We start from the raw sequence: 16,308 nt of genomic DNA on the forward strand, positions 1-16,308 counted from the left end.
GTTGTAACAGCACCAGCAGCCTCTGTCGCCATGGTACCACCTGCGTGTCCTTGGAAGCTATACCCTCACATAGCTGACACGCAGCTCTCCATGGGAGGTCTTGTCCCCAGTGCCCAGACTTGGAACCATGTTCCCGTCCCCGGTGAGGGATTCACCCAAGACCCCAGTCCGTAGCTCGAGGAGGTGGGGTGGCACCCGACGAGTCCGCCAGACCCTGCACGGCCAGCCCGCGTCCCTCATGTCAGCACTCCTTCTCCACCTCTGCACTGAAACACACTCCAGAAACCCAGACAAAAGTGACCTCGACTCGGGGGGGTCAGCCTGCTCCGCGGGAAAAGGGGTGCTCTTTTCTACAAGGGACCCCCTCAGAAATAGCTTCTGGGTGTCCCGCCTCTCTGCTCCCTTGGAGGTTCCCAGCCTCAGAGTGGGAGCTGACTTGTGGGGGCCTCCTAAGGCCACAGCTGTTACACTTCAGGACAGGAGGTCTGGGGTGGGGACTAGGGGAGAGTTCAGGAATCTGCAGACCCCTCTCACTCCCCTCTGGGCAGCCAGACTTCTCCTCCGTGAAGAAGGCCTGTGTCGTGCCCACCGCTGTGCACTGTTCTGTCTAGAATGGGGTTCTCCAACCTCCAGGCCAGAGCAAGTGGGGCTTGAGAGGACATCACCTGCGGGAGATCAGCGCCTCTGCTTATAGGAGGTTCTGGAGGGCGGGCCTGGCACCTGTGCCGAGTTCCGAGTTCCAGGGACGGAAGTCCCCAGAGGCTTTGGGTGGCCCGGGCTGCTGGGCCTGTGTGCCCCGGGGTTGTAACTGTGCACTTTTTCGTCTGCAGGGGGAGCCAGGAGAGCCTGGGCTGCCTGGTGAGGTGGGCATGCGGGTAAGTGTCACTTGAGCCCAGTGCACAAACCTGATGCAAAACCAATTGCTTTAGGTGTAGGGGAGCCGCCCAGAGGCATCCCTGCCTATCCTCCTCATGTAACTGCATGCATGCTAGGTGTGTATGTCCACGCCTATACAATGTTTCAAAATTCTTAGAAAAAATTGGATCATACCATACTCTGCCATTTGTCTCTTCCATTTAACAAGAGATCAGAGGCATCTTTTCACACCGATACATAGATACCAGCCATTCTCTTAATCTGTGCACACTATTCCATGATATGGATGCATTGTTATTTACATTTACCTTTCCCCATCAGTGGACCCTGAAGGTGGTGTCTCCTGTCATTTGTTTTGCACTAAAATCAGTGAAGTGATAAATGCATGCACGTATGCATATGTATGGGTGGGTGTGTGTTTCTCCTTACGTTTTTATTTCATTAGGGTAGATTAGAAACATTGGGATACCTTTGGCTGAGGAAATGCACAGTTTGATTTTTTTCATAACTTTTCATAGATATTGCCAAGTGAGTTGCTTAAAAGCTGTCGCAGTTCTTGGTCCGGGCGGCAGAGGCGCCTGTGGGCTCTGCAGGCTTCTGTTGGGCTCTGTCGGGGCTGCTCCAGGCCGTCCTGGCCCCACGGCCAAGTGCACCTGCTGAGCAGCGAATCAGTTGTGTCGATCAGACGCTGTGCACGTTTCCTGGCCAGAAGATGGGACAAGGGGCCTGGGGTCGGGGTCTGGGAAATTGTTACACTGGCCCCATTAGAGCTCAGCTAACACGCTGCTAGCTCTTCCTTGAAGTTGAGCAGATCAGGTGTGAATCTTGGCTCCACCAGGCAGGCGATGGCATAAGCTCTAAACAAAGGAGAGGCAATGGCGGTGGGTCCCTTGGTGAGACCTGTGCAAGCAGCGTGGCAGCATGTGGTGGGTGAGATGCAGACGATCTCTTCCCCATGCCTGGTAGTTACTGAGTGTTGCCCCCGCTCCTGCATTTTCTTTCCGTTCCCAAACCTTTCTGTGAACACTCTGCAGGGATTCCATGGACCCCCAGGACTTCCCGGCCCTCCCGGACACGTTGGAGCTCCTGTAAGTAAGGGTGCTTGTCTGAAAGGGGTTCTTTCCTTCTCCTGGGATGGGCCCCAAGCCCTCTGATAAGTCCCCCTCCTGCTTCTGAGCACAGGGGCCCCACTGCCTTGGACGTGGCAGTGAAGTGTTGGTCTCTCATCTTAGACCAGAAACACTTCGCCGTTTTGGTACTTCAGAATCTCCTGGAGAATAAGTTTAAATACACGCTCCCAGGACCCTGTTCCCAGATTGTGAATCAGTTGCTTTTGGTGGAGCCCAAGAATTTGCCTTTTTCCCAGATGCCCCAGTGTTCCTGACACGTGACATAAAGAAGCCATTTTTACCGACCTGTCTAGTCCATCACTCTGGAAGGGAGTGGTGTCTTTATTAACTCCCAGCCTGTAGAGCAGTGCCAGGCACGTGACGAATGTTCAGTGACCTTGTACCCACGGAATAAAGTGAAGAACAAACAGGTGTGGTACGTAAGGAGCAAAGTGGCTGCTTGGGTGTCTAACCCTGCTCTTGGTTCTCATTAAGAAAGACGTGAGCTTATCTCCAAGTGAAAGGGGCCGTGTCATAGGTCATTTTCAACCAAGGCAGCCTGCATTACCTTGGGCATCAAGCTCTCTGCTCTCTGTGTGTTTGGGCAAAATACTTGGACGGAGGTAAAATGCCGTGGAGTCCAGCTTCCCCCACAGGCCCGGTGGTCGCACACCCTCTGCCCTCTGGGACAGCGTCCCGGGCTCTGGCCTGGGCCCTCCTCTCAGGGATGTGTTATTCCCAGAACACAAGTGGGCCTGGACCGTCTCCATACAATGTCCGAGGGTCCGTTCTCTGGGAAAGAAGAGGACAGAGAAGGGCCACACGGGGCGTTCCCATAGTAACGCAGGGCACAGCCAGCGTCTGCAGCGGGGCCGGGCACCCCCTGTGTTGGCCTGCCCTGCCCGGGACAGGCCGTGGTTCCATCAGTGGGTGCAGGTGGCCCCGCATTTCACCGCGTCTCCTGCACATCTGGGAAGGACAGACAGCGCTGTTCTGCTCTCTGCACCTCAGCGTGGGCGGTACCTGCCGAGATGCTGACTGACCGCTGATTGATCCGGTCATTCACGGAGTCACTCAGTCAGCAAGTGTTTGCGAACAGCGTCACGTGTCAGGCCCTGTTCCAGACACCCCTGAAGGAGTGAAGGCACTGCACTCAGGGGCCGTAGTTCTCCCTGGGGGAGGCAGAGCTGTGTCACGGGTTGAGTGCTATGGGACAAGGACCGCGTGGTAAGGAGGGAGAGTGGCTGAGTGGGGGGTGGGGGCGGGGGCGCGGCAGGGAATGCTTTTGCACATCCTGCTGTCAGAGAGCCCACACCCAGTCTGCTCACCGTGGGGCGGGAGACGCCCTGAGGGAGGCCGGGTGCAGGCAGGACTGGCTGTGGCCCTCTCCCTGGGGCAGGTGGAGTAAAAGGGCCTAGGTGTCCGGCTCAGGGGGGGGCACTGACCACAGTCACATTCCTGCCCTGGCCGCGGAGCTCAGGGACACGGGTGTGTGCCAGCCTGTGAGCAGCATAAGCCTGTGAGGGAGGAGAGCAGGCCGCTGCGTGCAGTGCGCCTCCACGGGGGAGGGCGCGGGCGCAGGCGCCTCACCGTCCCTGGCAGCCTGTCCATGGGCCCTCAGACTTCAAGGACAGAGAAGCGGGACTGAGATGTTGTGTTGCTGATCGTTCCCTCTCCCCCAGGGTCTCCAAGGAGAACGAGGGGAAAAGGGAGCCCGAGGAGAAAAGGTATGTAACTACCAACCCACCTTGCCGTAGAAAAGGGGCAGAGGGCACCTGCGAACGTCCACTCTGCTTGCTCGTGGGCACACCTGTGTGTTTGTGTGGCTGTGTGTGTGTATACACGTGTGCACATCCATGACGTGCGCTGAGCGCGTGTGCTTGTCCAGGAGAGGACGTCCCACCAGTGTCCCTGTCGGCCACAGTCCCCGCAGGCTACACCAGGCAGCAGCACCGTGGCACAGAGGAAGCTTTCATTGCGATTCTGGAGACTGCCTGCCTGCGTTTGAACCCCCGCCTGGATTCCGCAAGCACTGTGCCCTTATTTAACCTCTGAGTCTCAAATCTCCTCACGGCTGAGAATTGTATCTATTACAGAAGGCCACCATGAGGATTGAGTGAGTTCAGATTTATCCTGAGAACAGTGCTGGGCAGCACGTGCCATCTATATGCCGGCTAGGAAGACAGATAGGCAGAGAGACAGAGACAGAGAGACAAGCAGGAGCCTGCGCCCTGCTCGCTCCGCCTTGGGTGTGGTTTCTGACTGCCGTGCTCGGTTCCTGGGAGACTGGCACAGCTGGTCCCTTCTCTGCACCTCCATCTTCCCATCTGTCAAACAAGCCTGGACTGCATGATGCCTTAGGCTCCTTTCCAGTTCTTGCCTCTGATGGATACTTAAAGCGGTTTATTTTGTCTGATTTCTTACATCAGCAAGAAAGAAGTTTCCACGTCCCCTTCAGACAGGCCTGTCCAGCATTGTTCTAGTATTTTCCACATAGTAGCTTACTTAAGCCTCACGGCAGCCTCATAAGGTAAACATCATCCCTGTTTGGATGGGAAACTGAGCCACAGAGATGCTAAGGCTTTGGCCCAAGCTCACACAGCTGGAGCGTGGGAGAGCCAGTGTTGGCTTCCGAGTTGTGAGGCTGACCACTGAGACCGGCCCTTCTCTGCCCCCGAGAGCCCCCGCTGCCACTCAGTCTATGCCAGAAACCAAGCTGGTGGCCCTCTGTCCACACCTTGTCCTCTGTCATGCTTGTGTGGGCAGTGCAGTGGCAGCGACACCCAACACAAGTGAACAACAGAACAAAACAGGGTCAAGCCTCCAGGTGGGACTCACTCTCTCAGGTTTGACCCTCTCGTTTGTAGCCCACCTCACGTGCCCCGGATTTCGGAAGGCCTTGCAGTTAGAGACCCTGCCGTGTAAGCTGTCATCTTCTGTCTCCTGGCCGTGTCTCTCCCTCTGCTCTCCCTCAGCTCCTCTTCCCTCATGCACCCTCTCCTGCTCATGCTCGTCCTCTCGGCCCCCACTAATGAGAAGCCACATCTGTCATCACCCCGGCTGTGTCCCTCCTGGCCCCGCTGTCCAAATGCTGACACCACATCCAGCCCAGCCCTTGCCGTGCTCCCGCTGCTGTGCTGAGTCGCAGCTGAGAGGAATCTTGGCTGCAGGCTTCACTGATCTTGAAATACAAGTGCAAGGAATTAGAAACGGGGGCTTGGGCAGCAGGCAGAGCCCTCTGCCTCCAGGTGGAACATGGGCAGTAACGAGCTGTGAACCTGGTCAACACATTTTCCTCTGCTGAGCCCGTGGGACATGCTCCAGTAGTCGGCGGGCTGCTATAAGGAGGAGAGCCCTGGACGGGAAGTCAGAGGCCCTGCCTTTCATCCTGGCTCCGTCACTCAGTGTCTGTGTGGCCCTGGACGAGAGATACCCCTCGGCGTCTCAGTTTCCTCTCCCAGATGAGGCAGCTGGATTCTGTGGACTCGTAAGATGCCGCCAGCTCGGCCACCCTGAGAATCAATGCATGAGGCCAGCGTGCTGCTCCAGGAGCCCGGGGGGCGGCAGCAAGAGAGGATCGCGGGTCAGGAGAGCCAGGATGTGGCTCCAGTGCAAGCACGCCTCACCAGGCGGAGGTGGCTTTACATCTGGCCTCAGTTTCCTCACCTGTCAGCGGCCCCTGAGCCTGTCAAACTCAGAGTGTTCGGAGGAAGAGAAGATGTGGTAACAGACATGGAATCAGTGGGCAGAGAGAGAAAAGACAGGCAGCTCTCTTCTCTGTTCACCCCAAAACTCACGTAATGAAGACCTTTTCAAAAAAAGAATTGTATGTAATAGTGCTTGAAAATAGAAATGGGTACATGATTGTGCTAGGATGTTAAAGTAATTTATGGAAGGGTATGATACATATGATTAAGTTTGCCTAGATGCAAGATGGAGGGAAACTACAAACCAAATTGCAGAACTGGGAAAGGTGCTGGAACAACCCCCAAGTTCAAGTTCAAATCAGTGGAGGTAAGGAATGGGGCGTCCTGAGCAGTTGTCAAGGATTGACTGGGGCCGTGCACTGGGCTGAGCGGGGCCCCTCCTCCCCTGATCTCTGCTGGAACCGGCCAGTGGGAGCATCTGCTTTTACCCAGACTGAGACAGAACCACTGCCCAGGTAGCCAGCCAGCCCCAGAGGCGTGGGAGCATGCCCCCCGAGAAAGACCTGCTGACACGTCCCACCGTGGCCAGCAGTCACGAGAGGTGGGCTGTTGTAAATAGAATCAACCTCCACAGGCCGGCCACCCAAGACGAGCACAGCACAAATGAGCAGAAAAGCACGAGTCCTGTATCATCCAAAGAAAAACAACATCCTGAAAGAGACACACCAGCCTTAAAAAATGAAAGAACAGAAGCAATAAAGTCATAGAGAAATAGAAGCAGAGTTCGAACTCCTTTTCATGGGCAGTCTTCTGGTCGTTTGATACCTGTCACCTGGGGCCACAGTGTGTGTCTGGGCTGGGCACTGGGGACACTTATGATAGACTGAACACTCCTCGTTCTCATGTGAGAGAGAAGGGTGGTAACACATGATAAATTGAAATTAAGAGCTGGCGGGACATAATTATGAGACCGTGGTGGAGAAGAATAGAGCTGATAATTTGGATTAAAAGGGCAAAGAGGTGACATTTAAGTGAGCCCCGAAGGATGCCGAGGAGCCATCAGGAGGGCAGCGAGAACAGTATGTAGAAACAAGAAAGAATTTGCTGTATTTGAGGAACTCAGAGGGGAGCCGTGGCTGCTGCAGTGCCACGGGATGGGCTGTTCACATCAGCGCGAACCCACCTTTTGGAGTCCCTTTCCTCCGACAGCTCCGAGGGCCCCGTGGGCAGAAGGACAGCGGCTAGGAACACTGGACACGGGTAACTACAGGTGGCACACACCAGTGTCTCTGGGCTTTGGCTCAAGAAAGCCAGTGCTTGTCTGAGAGAACGCTTGCGCCTGCTCACTTCCTACCTGTAAATCAGGTGTTTTAGACACGTTATCTCATTCCTTAGACACAGGTGTCTTTCAAGGGAGGGATTATTATCATCCCATGAAACGTAGTCCACAGAAACATTCCCGAGAGGGGCAGTGACTTGCCCATGATTCGACAGCTCGTAAGAGCCTGAGACCCAGCTCCGGACGTAAGCAGATGGGTGGCCATGGGACGACTTGTGCATGACGGCGTGCTGTTGGCCGACGATGAACTCACTCTCAGGTCTCCTGCAAGCACTGGGCATGCAGTGGGTGTGCCCACACACTCCCCGGTGCATGAATGATGAGTAAGGTGTAGCCACACTTTACAAACCCCACATACATGGTACTTTGTTTGGCCCCCATCTGGACCCGTGAGATGAGGAGACGGGTTCAAAGAGGGTACCTGGCCTTCCCCTGGTCCCGGGTCTGGGAAATACAAGACGGAGATAGGAATCCGGTTCCTCTGACCTTTGTCTTATGCTCCTTGGCACCCACTACACTTAAACTCCAGGCTGGTGTGTGTGTGTGTCCTGCATCCAGAGATGCCTGGCGGAGAGGAGCTGAGCACGGTCGGACACTATGGGCCTTTGCTTGCTTTTCCTTTCTATGACCTCCACCCTGGGGATGCCCATCTGTTCTTCATGTCTTCTGTCTCCTTCTTTCGCCAGGGGGAGCGAGGCCTGGATGGATTCCCCGGGAAGCGCGGGGAGACTGGAGAGCAGGTAGGCAGACGTTGGCACCGCTGGGGTGAGAATGCTGGAGGACGGGTGAGTGCAGCCTGGCACAAGGCTCTGTAGGGCCTGGGGCCTCGGCCTCCGTCCTGCTTGTCTGGAGGCTACAGGAGGCCTAGCGACTGACCAGCCCAAGCCCAGCTTCTGTCACTAAGAGTACAGGGGTCCCAGGGGAACACAGCTCCTTCCTGCCATGCTCACCTCAGTGATGAAGTGTGATCATGAATGTGAAGGTCGTGGGCGACGTGGGCATGTTCCAAGCAATGTGTTCATTCCGTCGTGTCCACGAGAGTAGGTTCCAGTAGGAACCTAGTTGACTGAATCGGGTGTATAGCTACAGGGAGGTAACATGAGGCCTTGGAAATGAATGAAACTCCTAATGGTGAGCTGCTACAGATATTCTGTAAGATACAGAGTGGAAAATATAGGAAAGTGCAGAATGGAGTGCAGAAAGTGCACAATAGCTTAGATAGACACGGACGGTCTTTGGAAGGGCCATCGAAAACTGAGAACTTGTTTTCTTGGTTTCCGCAGGGAGTGAACCTCCGTGGGTGGTGGCTGGGAAGAGAAGAACATTTTTATGCACTTAAATTTTGAACCATGTGACCGTATTATCCAAAAAGGAACTGAGTTTAAATATTTAAACGGTTACTTGATTAAAACGAAATAAAACCTAAAATCATACATCTGCTTGAAAACAATTAGGGAAATCTTATTTGCATAATATAATTTGACACATGAATATATCAGTCAATTAATACGTTTATATAATTAGCTTAAAGATAAAATAAATACATAAGTTAATTATATTTGACCTATGCATGTATTATAATAAATGTATTTTAATGTACTATATTAACATAAAATTATAGCTAACCTCATCACCCTGAAATAATACCCTGATTTATATGTACTGTTATTTAGCAAATTGGAATCACGTCTCTTTATCTTATAACTTGCCCCCTTCCCTTACCATTATGTCAGAAACACGTAACCATTTTTTTCTCAAATATTCACTGAGGGCCTGATTCAGATGACCCCTGTAATCTAAGGAGTGAATGTACCACAATTTATTTGTTTTTATTGCTTAAAAATATTCATTGTGTGCCACCTACGTGCCTCGCCTAAAGCTTTACTAGAGATACCCACATGGTGATGGCCAAGAAACGAAGGCCCCGTCCCACAGGAGGCTGGTGACAAAACAGTGAATCAACCAGTGGATGGTACAAAGCCACAGAGGAGGGTGTGAATCAGGGGAACAGTGAGCATTCTGGAAGGTCTGCTCCTGTTACGGGATGTTTACGTTCTGTCTGCTCTTTGCTCTTCATAAAAAGGAAGGGAGCGTGCCTGCATATACATTTGTGAGTGTATCTCTGATTATTCCTTTAGGATGAATTCCAACAAAAATCACTTGTCAGAGGATGAACACTGACTGTGTAACTAACTGCCTTCTAGATACTTCCTCATTGCTGAGTGGGGTGGCTCCTGGGCCCCCCTCACTTCCTGCTCTGCTGGGAGCTTTAGGTATTTGGGCTTCCGCTGGGCCAGTCTCAGAAGGCTTCCCCGTGGGAAGAGCGAAGAAGAGAGGGCTTGCCTTCAGCACCTCCTATGTCATCCCTCGGGGGCCTGGTCTTTCCTGTCGCAGCAACTAGTCCTGGTCCCGAGTTCAGGCAGCCTTCCCCTCCTCCCGGGGCCCTGGAGACTTGCAGGCCTTCAGCACTTGGCCCTGCACGGTCCCTGTGCCCAAAGCAGATATTGGCTGCTGGCTTTCTGCCTCTTGTCCCTCGTGTCCCTCAAGAAAAGGTCCTTTGCTGGCTCAGAATGTGTTCTCCACACTGCGGTACCAGCATGAGTCCAGAGGGGACCCCCGGAGATGTGGCATTTAGGTTCATTGAGGAAGAGCTTTCTAGCAGTAAGCACACTGCAGGAAGTCTGGTCTGAGGGGACCTGTGCCTTCTGGGAAAGGCACCTTCCAGCTTGGCAGCTGCGCCCTCTCTACCTCTTTCCTCTCACTGCCACGGACAGTCCACCTTTTCTTTCTTTCCTCCAGGGAAGGCCTGGCCCTCCCGGTGTGGCGGGACCCCAGGGAGAGAAGGTAAGACCGCGGGTGGAAGGGGCCGGGTTCTGACAAGCAGGCATGTGTGCTGCGTGCCTGGTCAGGACGAGAGGCGGGTGGAGGCCGGGCTGCAGCTCTGGGGACCGGATGCAGACAGAGGTCGTGAGTGGGCGTCGGGGACTCGGCTGCAACTCGTCTTGCTCACAGTATTTAAACTTTCTTCTACTTTTAGGAACAAAACTCCATTTAATAAACAACAAAAAATCCCTGTTATATCATATCTGGACATTCTGGACATTTTATAATATTATACTACTTCAATCTTTTTGGACTAAGGCAGGCTAGTAATAAACACAACAACAACAAAAAATCTTATAAACTCGTTTTCCTTTACCTCCTTTTTTCCTTCTCGGTTTTCTGTCACATTAAAACCTTTTTTTTTTTTTTTTTAAACCGGAGTATAATCATCCTGAAAATGTGGTAGATCTTATGTAAACAAAGAGTGTCTCTTGCCATACTAGTCATCTACTTTAGGATGTTTTCTTAACGAGGCTGAACTCAGTCAGTGTGCTGCTTAGAATGCGTGTATCTCTGCTGAACAAACTGCGTGTAAAACCCCTCTGCAGACCAGGAGGTACAATAAGAGTGAAGATAATAGCCGTCCTAAGCACACTGGGGAAACGAAGGCGGTGTGTTGTTGTGCTGGCTCACAGGAGAGGGGAGATGAAGGGCAGCCCTGCGTGTGCGTGCAGAGACAGGCCGGCCTCCAGGCCCTTAGGAGACACCGACGCGGGGTTTGAGAATAGCCGGGGGGAGGCCAGGGAAGCAGGAGGGACCCCTAAACTAAGGTGGGTGCAACCAGAGGTGCACCATGTCCCCTCAGTGTCACAGCAGACCCCAGGCAAGGGTCGCTGGCCGACTCAGACTAGTTCCCAGCATATGATGAAAATAAAGGAAGAGGAGAAGGCCACGTTGACTATAGCAGACGTGGTACATGGTGTAAATAAATAAAGAGACCCACAAGCTGAAAAACCCTTCGCCAAGGACTGGTGGCTGGAGAACGTCGATGTCTTCCCGCTCACTCACTTGGGCCGCAATTCTAACAGGGTTAATTATTCTCTCTCTGTCTAAGTTGAGATTTACATTGTGCTATTATCCTGGCGTCAGGATATTCTTGCAGTTCCCTGACGGGGTGCTAAATTCTAAAATAAGTAGTTTATTTCAAGTCACTGAGAGAGAAGGATCCTTTAAGTTTGGATCTGGTGACAACTTTCCTGCTGCTGCCCATGTGCACAAGCACATGTGTGTATGTGAGTGAGTGTGAGTGTGAGTGTGCATGTGTGTGAGTGAGTGTGCATGTGTGTGAGTGTATGTGTGTGAGAGAGATCACTATACATTCTGAACTTCTACCTCATTTATAGACTTTTTTGGGCCCCTCCTGTTTGGGAAACAGAGGAGTTATCATTGCTTAGTAAGATGAACGCAGCAGAAGTGGGGACACAAAGCCAAGGGCCGTGGTACTCTTTAGGACGCTCATTGGAATGGTCGAGAAGCCAGTGGTGCTCAGGTGATGGGATGCCTCCTAACCCATCTGGCGGAGCGTCACCGAGACAAACCTTAGCTGCTTCACAGTTGGAACCACAGAGCTGATCTTTATAAACCCCCTCCTTTCACAGACGAGAGAACAGAGGCCCAGAAAAGTAGTATGTCTTGTTCCAAGTTAAAGTGGATTAAAAAACATTGTCAATTGAGATTTTAGAAACCACCTGATGCTACATAAAGAGAGGCAATTTTTCCAAGTCTTGGGCAATAGTGGGGGCAGTCGTAACTGTGTGAGTTTTGGTGTTGGAGAAGACCTGCCCTGTCCGTACATGAGAACCTTCGATGAAGTGAAGGATGGCAGACAGATGTGCCTCCAGTCATTCGCTCTCACTGCACGGCCGTAGGATGTAATGGATGCTTTTTTACTTAGTCAGCGACACAGCCATTCTTTGCCAGCTTAGTCAGTAGTAGTGTTTGAATGCTTCCCGTGCTCCCTGAGGTGGCCTGTAGGAAAAATGAAAAGTTACATCTTCAAGCCATATAAGGAGACACGGGCTGTGGGTCCCTGTTTTAGTAGAGGGCAATGGTACAATAGCAGTGAACATTTTTCTGTTGCCACAGTTACCAAGCATGCCCTTCATAGAACCAAGAGGTAGCTCACATCTGAGAAATCCGATGTGGCCATGGTCATCATTGTGCAGGTGTCCTGGAGGAAGTGAAGAATGAGACACACTACCCGTCTTGTGTAGACCATGGCTTGTTGAAAATGGATGGGTGTCATACAGGATTTGTGTTAGTTAGTTATCTGATAAATATCGATTGAATGCTGGCCATGTGTGCAGAACCATGGACTTGGCAGGAGGGACGTCCCATAAGGTGTCATTCCACTCTTGGTGCATCTAACACGGAGCCTGATGGAAGCCGGTGAGGTGCTCACTGAATGTGGCCCAAGGACTGTTCTCGAGCAGAAAACGGTCGTGAGGGTACTAGCCAGATCTAGGCAATGGAGTGGGTGCACATAGAAGGGACAGGCAGTCTCCTCCAGGTTTGATGCCGAGATCAGCATTAAACACAGAAAGTTGGAGACCATCCCAAGAAGGGAGCCAGACCAGGCATGTCACCAGCACATACAGTTGAGCACAGGAAAGGAAGTGGTCCCCTGGATTTGCACAAATAAGCAAGAGCGTCGAAGGGGTGGGGGAGGGTGGAAGAAGGTGGCAAAACTTGTACTCTGTTGAATGTCTGTCATTCCCACGCAGGGTGACGTGGGGCCTGCAGGACCACCTGGTGTACCAGGCTCTGTGGTAAGTGGCACCATCCCCAGTGGCTGGGACCATGGACTCATAGGCTGACATCACTGGGTCATTGGAAGGATTCATGCCTCTGAGAAGAAGGCAGAATTCTTCTGGCAACATGAGCTGGATACAAGGCTTTCAGCACAAAAACTGGGATACAGGCAGAGAAAAGTCAGAAATTGCTGCATTGACGTGTAAATGCCCTCCGTGGAGCTGGGAGAGGCTGATGGGTGAGAAAATGCCACCACCTTTGCTGACACCTGGTTTGTCCCTCAGGTGCAGAGAGAGGGCCTGAAGGGCGAGCAGGTAAGAAAACAGGGGGGTCTCCCATTGTGGGTTTTAGGTGGAAGCAGGGATAGAAAGGCCACAGCCGTGAAGTGGGCACTGCTCTTTGAGGTCAGATGGAGCCGCCCAGAGATGTGCCACGTTGACTTTCTGCCTGGATTGTAAATGCCCACCCTGTACCTCTGGGTCCCCATTGGGAACTTGGGAAGTTAACTTAGAACAGCAGAGGACCATGGGTGGTGGCTGTCAGATCAGGTGGAAGGGGAGTCGTGGTTAATGCATGTCTGTCTGGCTTGTGTTCCCAGGGCGCGCCTGGACCACGAGGTCACCAGGGCCCGCCCGGGCCCCCAGGAGCTCCAGTAAGTGTCCCTCCCCAGCCCAGGGTCTGCTCTGAGCACTTCTAGGTCTGGAAAATAGTCCGAGTCCTTCTTGGGACTGAGCACCGTGTTATTCCAGAAACTCATGCCATTACTCTGAGTGACAGGCAGTGGTGTCGTCACCCACTTGCACAGGAGACCGAGCCTTGAAGAGTAAAATTACTGGCCACTGACGTTGCGGTTCCCAAGCGTGGAACTGGAGTTGAAGCCCAGGCAGCCTGTCTCCAGACCCCCCAGTCCCAACCAGACCACGATTAGGGTTTCTAGTGTTCAGTCTGGTGTTTCAGTTTCTTTCCAAATCAAATGGGATAAAAATATTGGACACTTTACTGCCGGATGAATCGTGTCCAGTGCGCGCTGGCTGTTCACATGCTTCCGACTGATACTGATGTCGCAGTTGCTTGGAAGCATTCAGCCTTTGGTTTCTGCCTTTGTTAAGAATTTAATGATGTGTAAATAACCATTTGGGAAGAGGCCATTCAGAGGGACTGTGATCATTTTTGATGTGACTTCTGATATTAAGGACGAGTCACAAGAACACGGTCAGTTCTGTGGGTCGATCATTTAACTGTGCTCCTAGGTTCTTTCAGGTTACAGTGTTTTACTGAAGGAAATAGTATGATTCTTATTTTTGAAATATCCATAAATCAGATTTATATTCCACCATCAAGGCCCATTCCTCATTAGGATAAATGGTTTTGCTGGGGTAAAACTGGAAGAAACTTAAACATTTAATTCCAGTATAATCTGAACAATGTCCTATCAAAGAGTTCAGGTTAGAAAAGCTACCTTCTATCTCTGTAACCTTAGATGTCTTGTTTAACCTCCTGAAGGCTCAGTTTCCAGAACTCTCCACCATTCTTACAACTGTCGTAAGATTTATAGTAGGCAAAGCAGGTGATGGAGCCCTTGGTCAATTTTAGCTCTCTATGCAGATATAATTCAGATCTGTGACTGGCCAGTGCTGAATGTCTATACTGTAGTACATTTTTATGCACAAGCACATGCATATTCAGTCTGTGGGGATGAGGGTGTTGTTTTTCTTCTTTTACCAATGAAGACATCGGTGCAGATGTCTTGCAGCTGGCTTGCACAAAGTCACACAGCTGTTAAGAAGCAACCCTGAGCTTTGAACCCAGATCTGGGAAGCCCCGACTCCCCTCATCCCTGAGTGCACCAGGCAGTGATACTTCCCCAGGGACGTGTGGCGGGGGATGGCTTTCCTTACAGCCCCCACAATGGCGTAAGGAGCTGATGATGCTTCAGCTAACTTAGCCCTCTTAACCTCTCACTCTGAGATCTGGAGTGAACTAATGGTAGTTCTCCCCACAAATGCAAATTTTGTTATGTAAAGGAGGGAGGGAGAGAAGGAAGAAACCCCAAACATTGGTGGCCACCTACTTTATATAAAGCAAAATATTATGGCTGGTGATATAGGGATGAGATATGGACGGATATCCTCGTTTGGTGAAGGAGGGATACAAAAGAGAAATAATTGGGAGTGAGCCCTGTCATCTCTAGATGATTAACGAGGATTCTCTGCAAGTCTCTTTCCCACGCCGTCCCACTGTGTAGGACGAGGAGAAGGGCCCAAGTCCTCAGGACCTCAGACACCTCAATATATCAGCCCAGCAGCCCAATGGAGCTGTCCAGGGTTCTGCAGAGCTCCTCTAGGCTAGATGCTCTTGATAGAATGGGATTTAGTACAGTCCATGGTGTTGGTGATGAAATTCCCTTGGAAGGAGTTAAAAAACCCAACAGCCTACCTGAAGAGCTTGTTAAAAGGGAGGAAGAGTGATAAGAGAACCGGACTATAGATTCTTAAGGCCAGGCCCAATGTCTCTCCCATGTCTAAACCCACAGACTTTAGCACATGGTGGGGTCTTGCTACATGCTTGTAGTGGAGTGGCCTCATGGTAGGTACTCAAGAGGGACATGAAAGTGGGACCTGGTTGTGGTGTGATCTCATAAGGAGTGGTGTGACCATGGGAAGACCTGGAGTTACGAGCCCCAACATCTGGTATCGTGTCCCAATTCCTCCACCAAATAGCTTTGTGTCTTTGGTAGCTTTACTTAACCTCTCTGATCCTGTTGCTTCACTCCTTACTTGGAAATCCACCATCACCACCATCATCAACACCATTACCATCACCATCATGATTTCCCACATAAATGTCCTGTGAGGGTTAAATGAGCTAATGCATCAAGCACTACCCTGGGAAACCTTATTAACCATGTCCTGATATCAGTGTCCACTTCTTTCTTTTCTGAGTCCCCGTCAGCACCTAACCCAGGGCCTTCCACAGAGCAGTCACTCCCTAAATATTCAGTGGTTTGAATCAAATTGAGAAGCTGGCTCAGTGACTCCTGTTGAGAATGGAAAATTTTGAGTTTAACAATCCCAGTAAGAGAAAAAGGTCTCCTGCTCTCTAAATGGAAACAGCCTCTTGCACTCAAATGCTGGAGTCACCGAGCAGGCGTGCGTGCCTCTCTCATTCTTTCCTGGAGATGAAGTGGGCTCTGGTCGTCTTACCGCCGTCTGGTTGAGCATAGTAAAGAAAGGCCAGCTGGACAGATCCAGTGTGAGGCATTTCTTGATACTTAAAAAAAACACGCTTCTGTGGGGTCTTCCCTCCCTGTGTGCCCTGAGCTCAACAAAATAGTCCTTGTGAGGAAAGGAGATGTAAACCTTTAACTGGTGCAGATGGTCCATTTATGTGTTCATCTCCATGCTGTTATTCAGAGAAAAAGCCTTGGACCTAAATACAGCCACTTAACAATTATGCAGAATTTGGCAATCGTAGCTATTTGTACGAGTATGATGATAATGTTTATGGAATATGAGGAAATTGAAGTGCAGAGAGGGAATTTCTGGCCAAACCTCACCCGGAAAGTTGGTGAGAGAGTCTCAGCTAGAGCTGAGGGTTTCCTTTGTCCACTTATGTTTCATGGTGTATTCGAGGTGCCATCATTTGGATAGAAATCTGGGTGCTGTCAAGAGGTCTGGGTGCTGTGGGAGGGCTTTTGTCCCCA

At 51.4% G+C, this 16,308-nt stretch overlaps 1 protein-coding gene across 2 annotated transcripts in view; it reads left to right on the plus strand.

Moving 5' to 3' along the window:
• COL22A1 (collagen type XXII alpha 1 chain) overlaps positions 1–16,308 on the plus strand; it is a 207,477-nt gene that overhangs the window by 87,130 nt on the left and 104,039 nt on the right. For both annotated transcript variants that reach the window (XM_081070224.1, XM_081070223.1), the window contains 8 exons: positions 831–875; positions 1,911–1,964; positions 3,668–3,712; positions 7,658–7,711; positions 9,771–9,815; positions 12,578–12,622; positions 12,890–12,919; positions 13,204–13,257. In XM_081070224.1, the coding sequence (XP_080926350.1) occupies positions 831–875; positions 1,911–1,964; positions 3,668–3,712; positions 7,658–7,711; positions 9,771–9,815; positions 12,578–12,622; positions 12,890–12,919; positions 13,204–13,257 (372 nt within the window). The remainder of the gene's footprint in view (positions 1–830; positions 876–1,910; positions 1,965–3,667; positions 3,713–7,657; positions 7,712–9,770; positions 9,816–12,577; positions 12,623–12,889; positions 12,920–13,203; positions 13,258–16,308) is intronic.

Source organism: Rhinolophus hipposideros (assembly GCF_964194185.1).
Source record: "Rhinolophus hipposideros genome assembly, chromosome: 13".
NCBI classification, from domain to species: Eukaryota; Metazoa; Chordata; class Mammalia; order Chiroptera; family Rhinolophidae; genus Rhinolophus; species Rhinolophus hipposideros.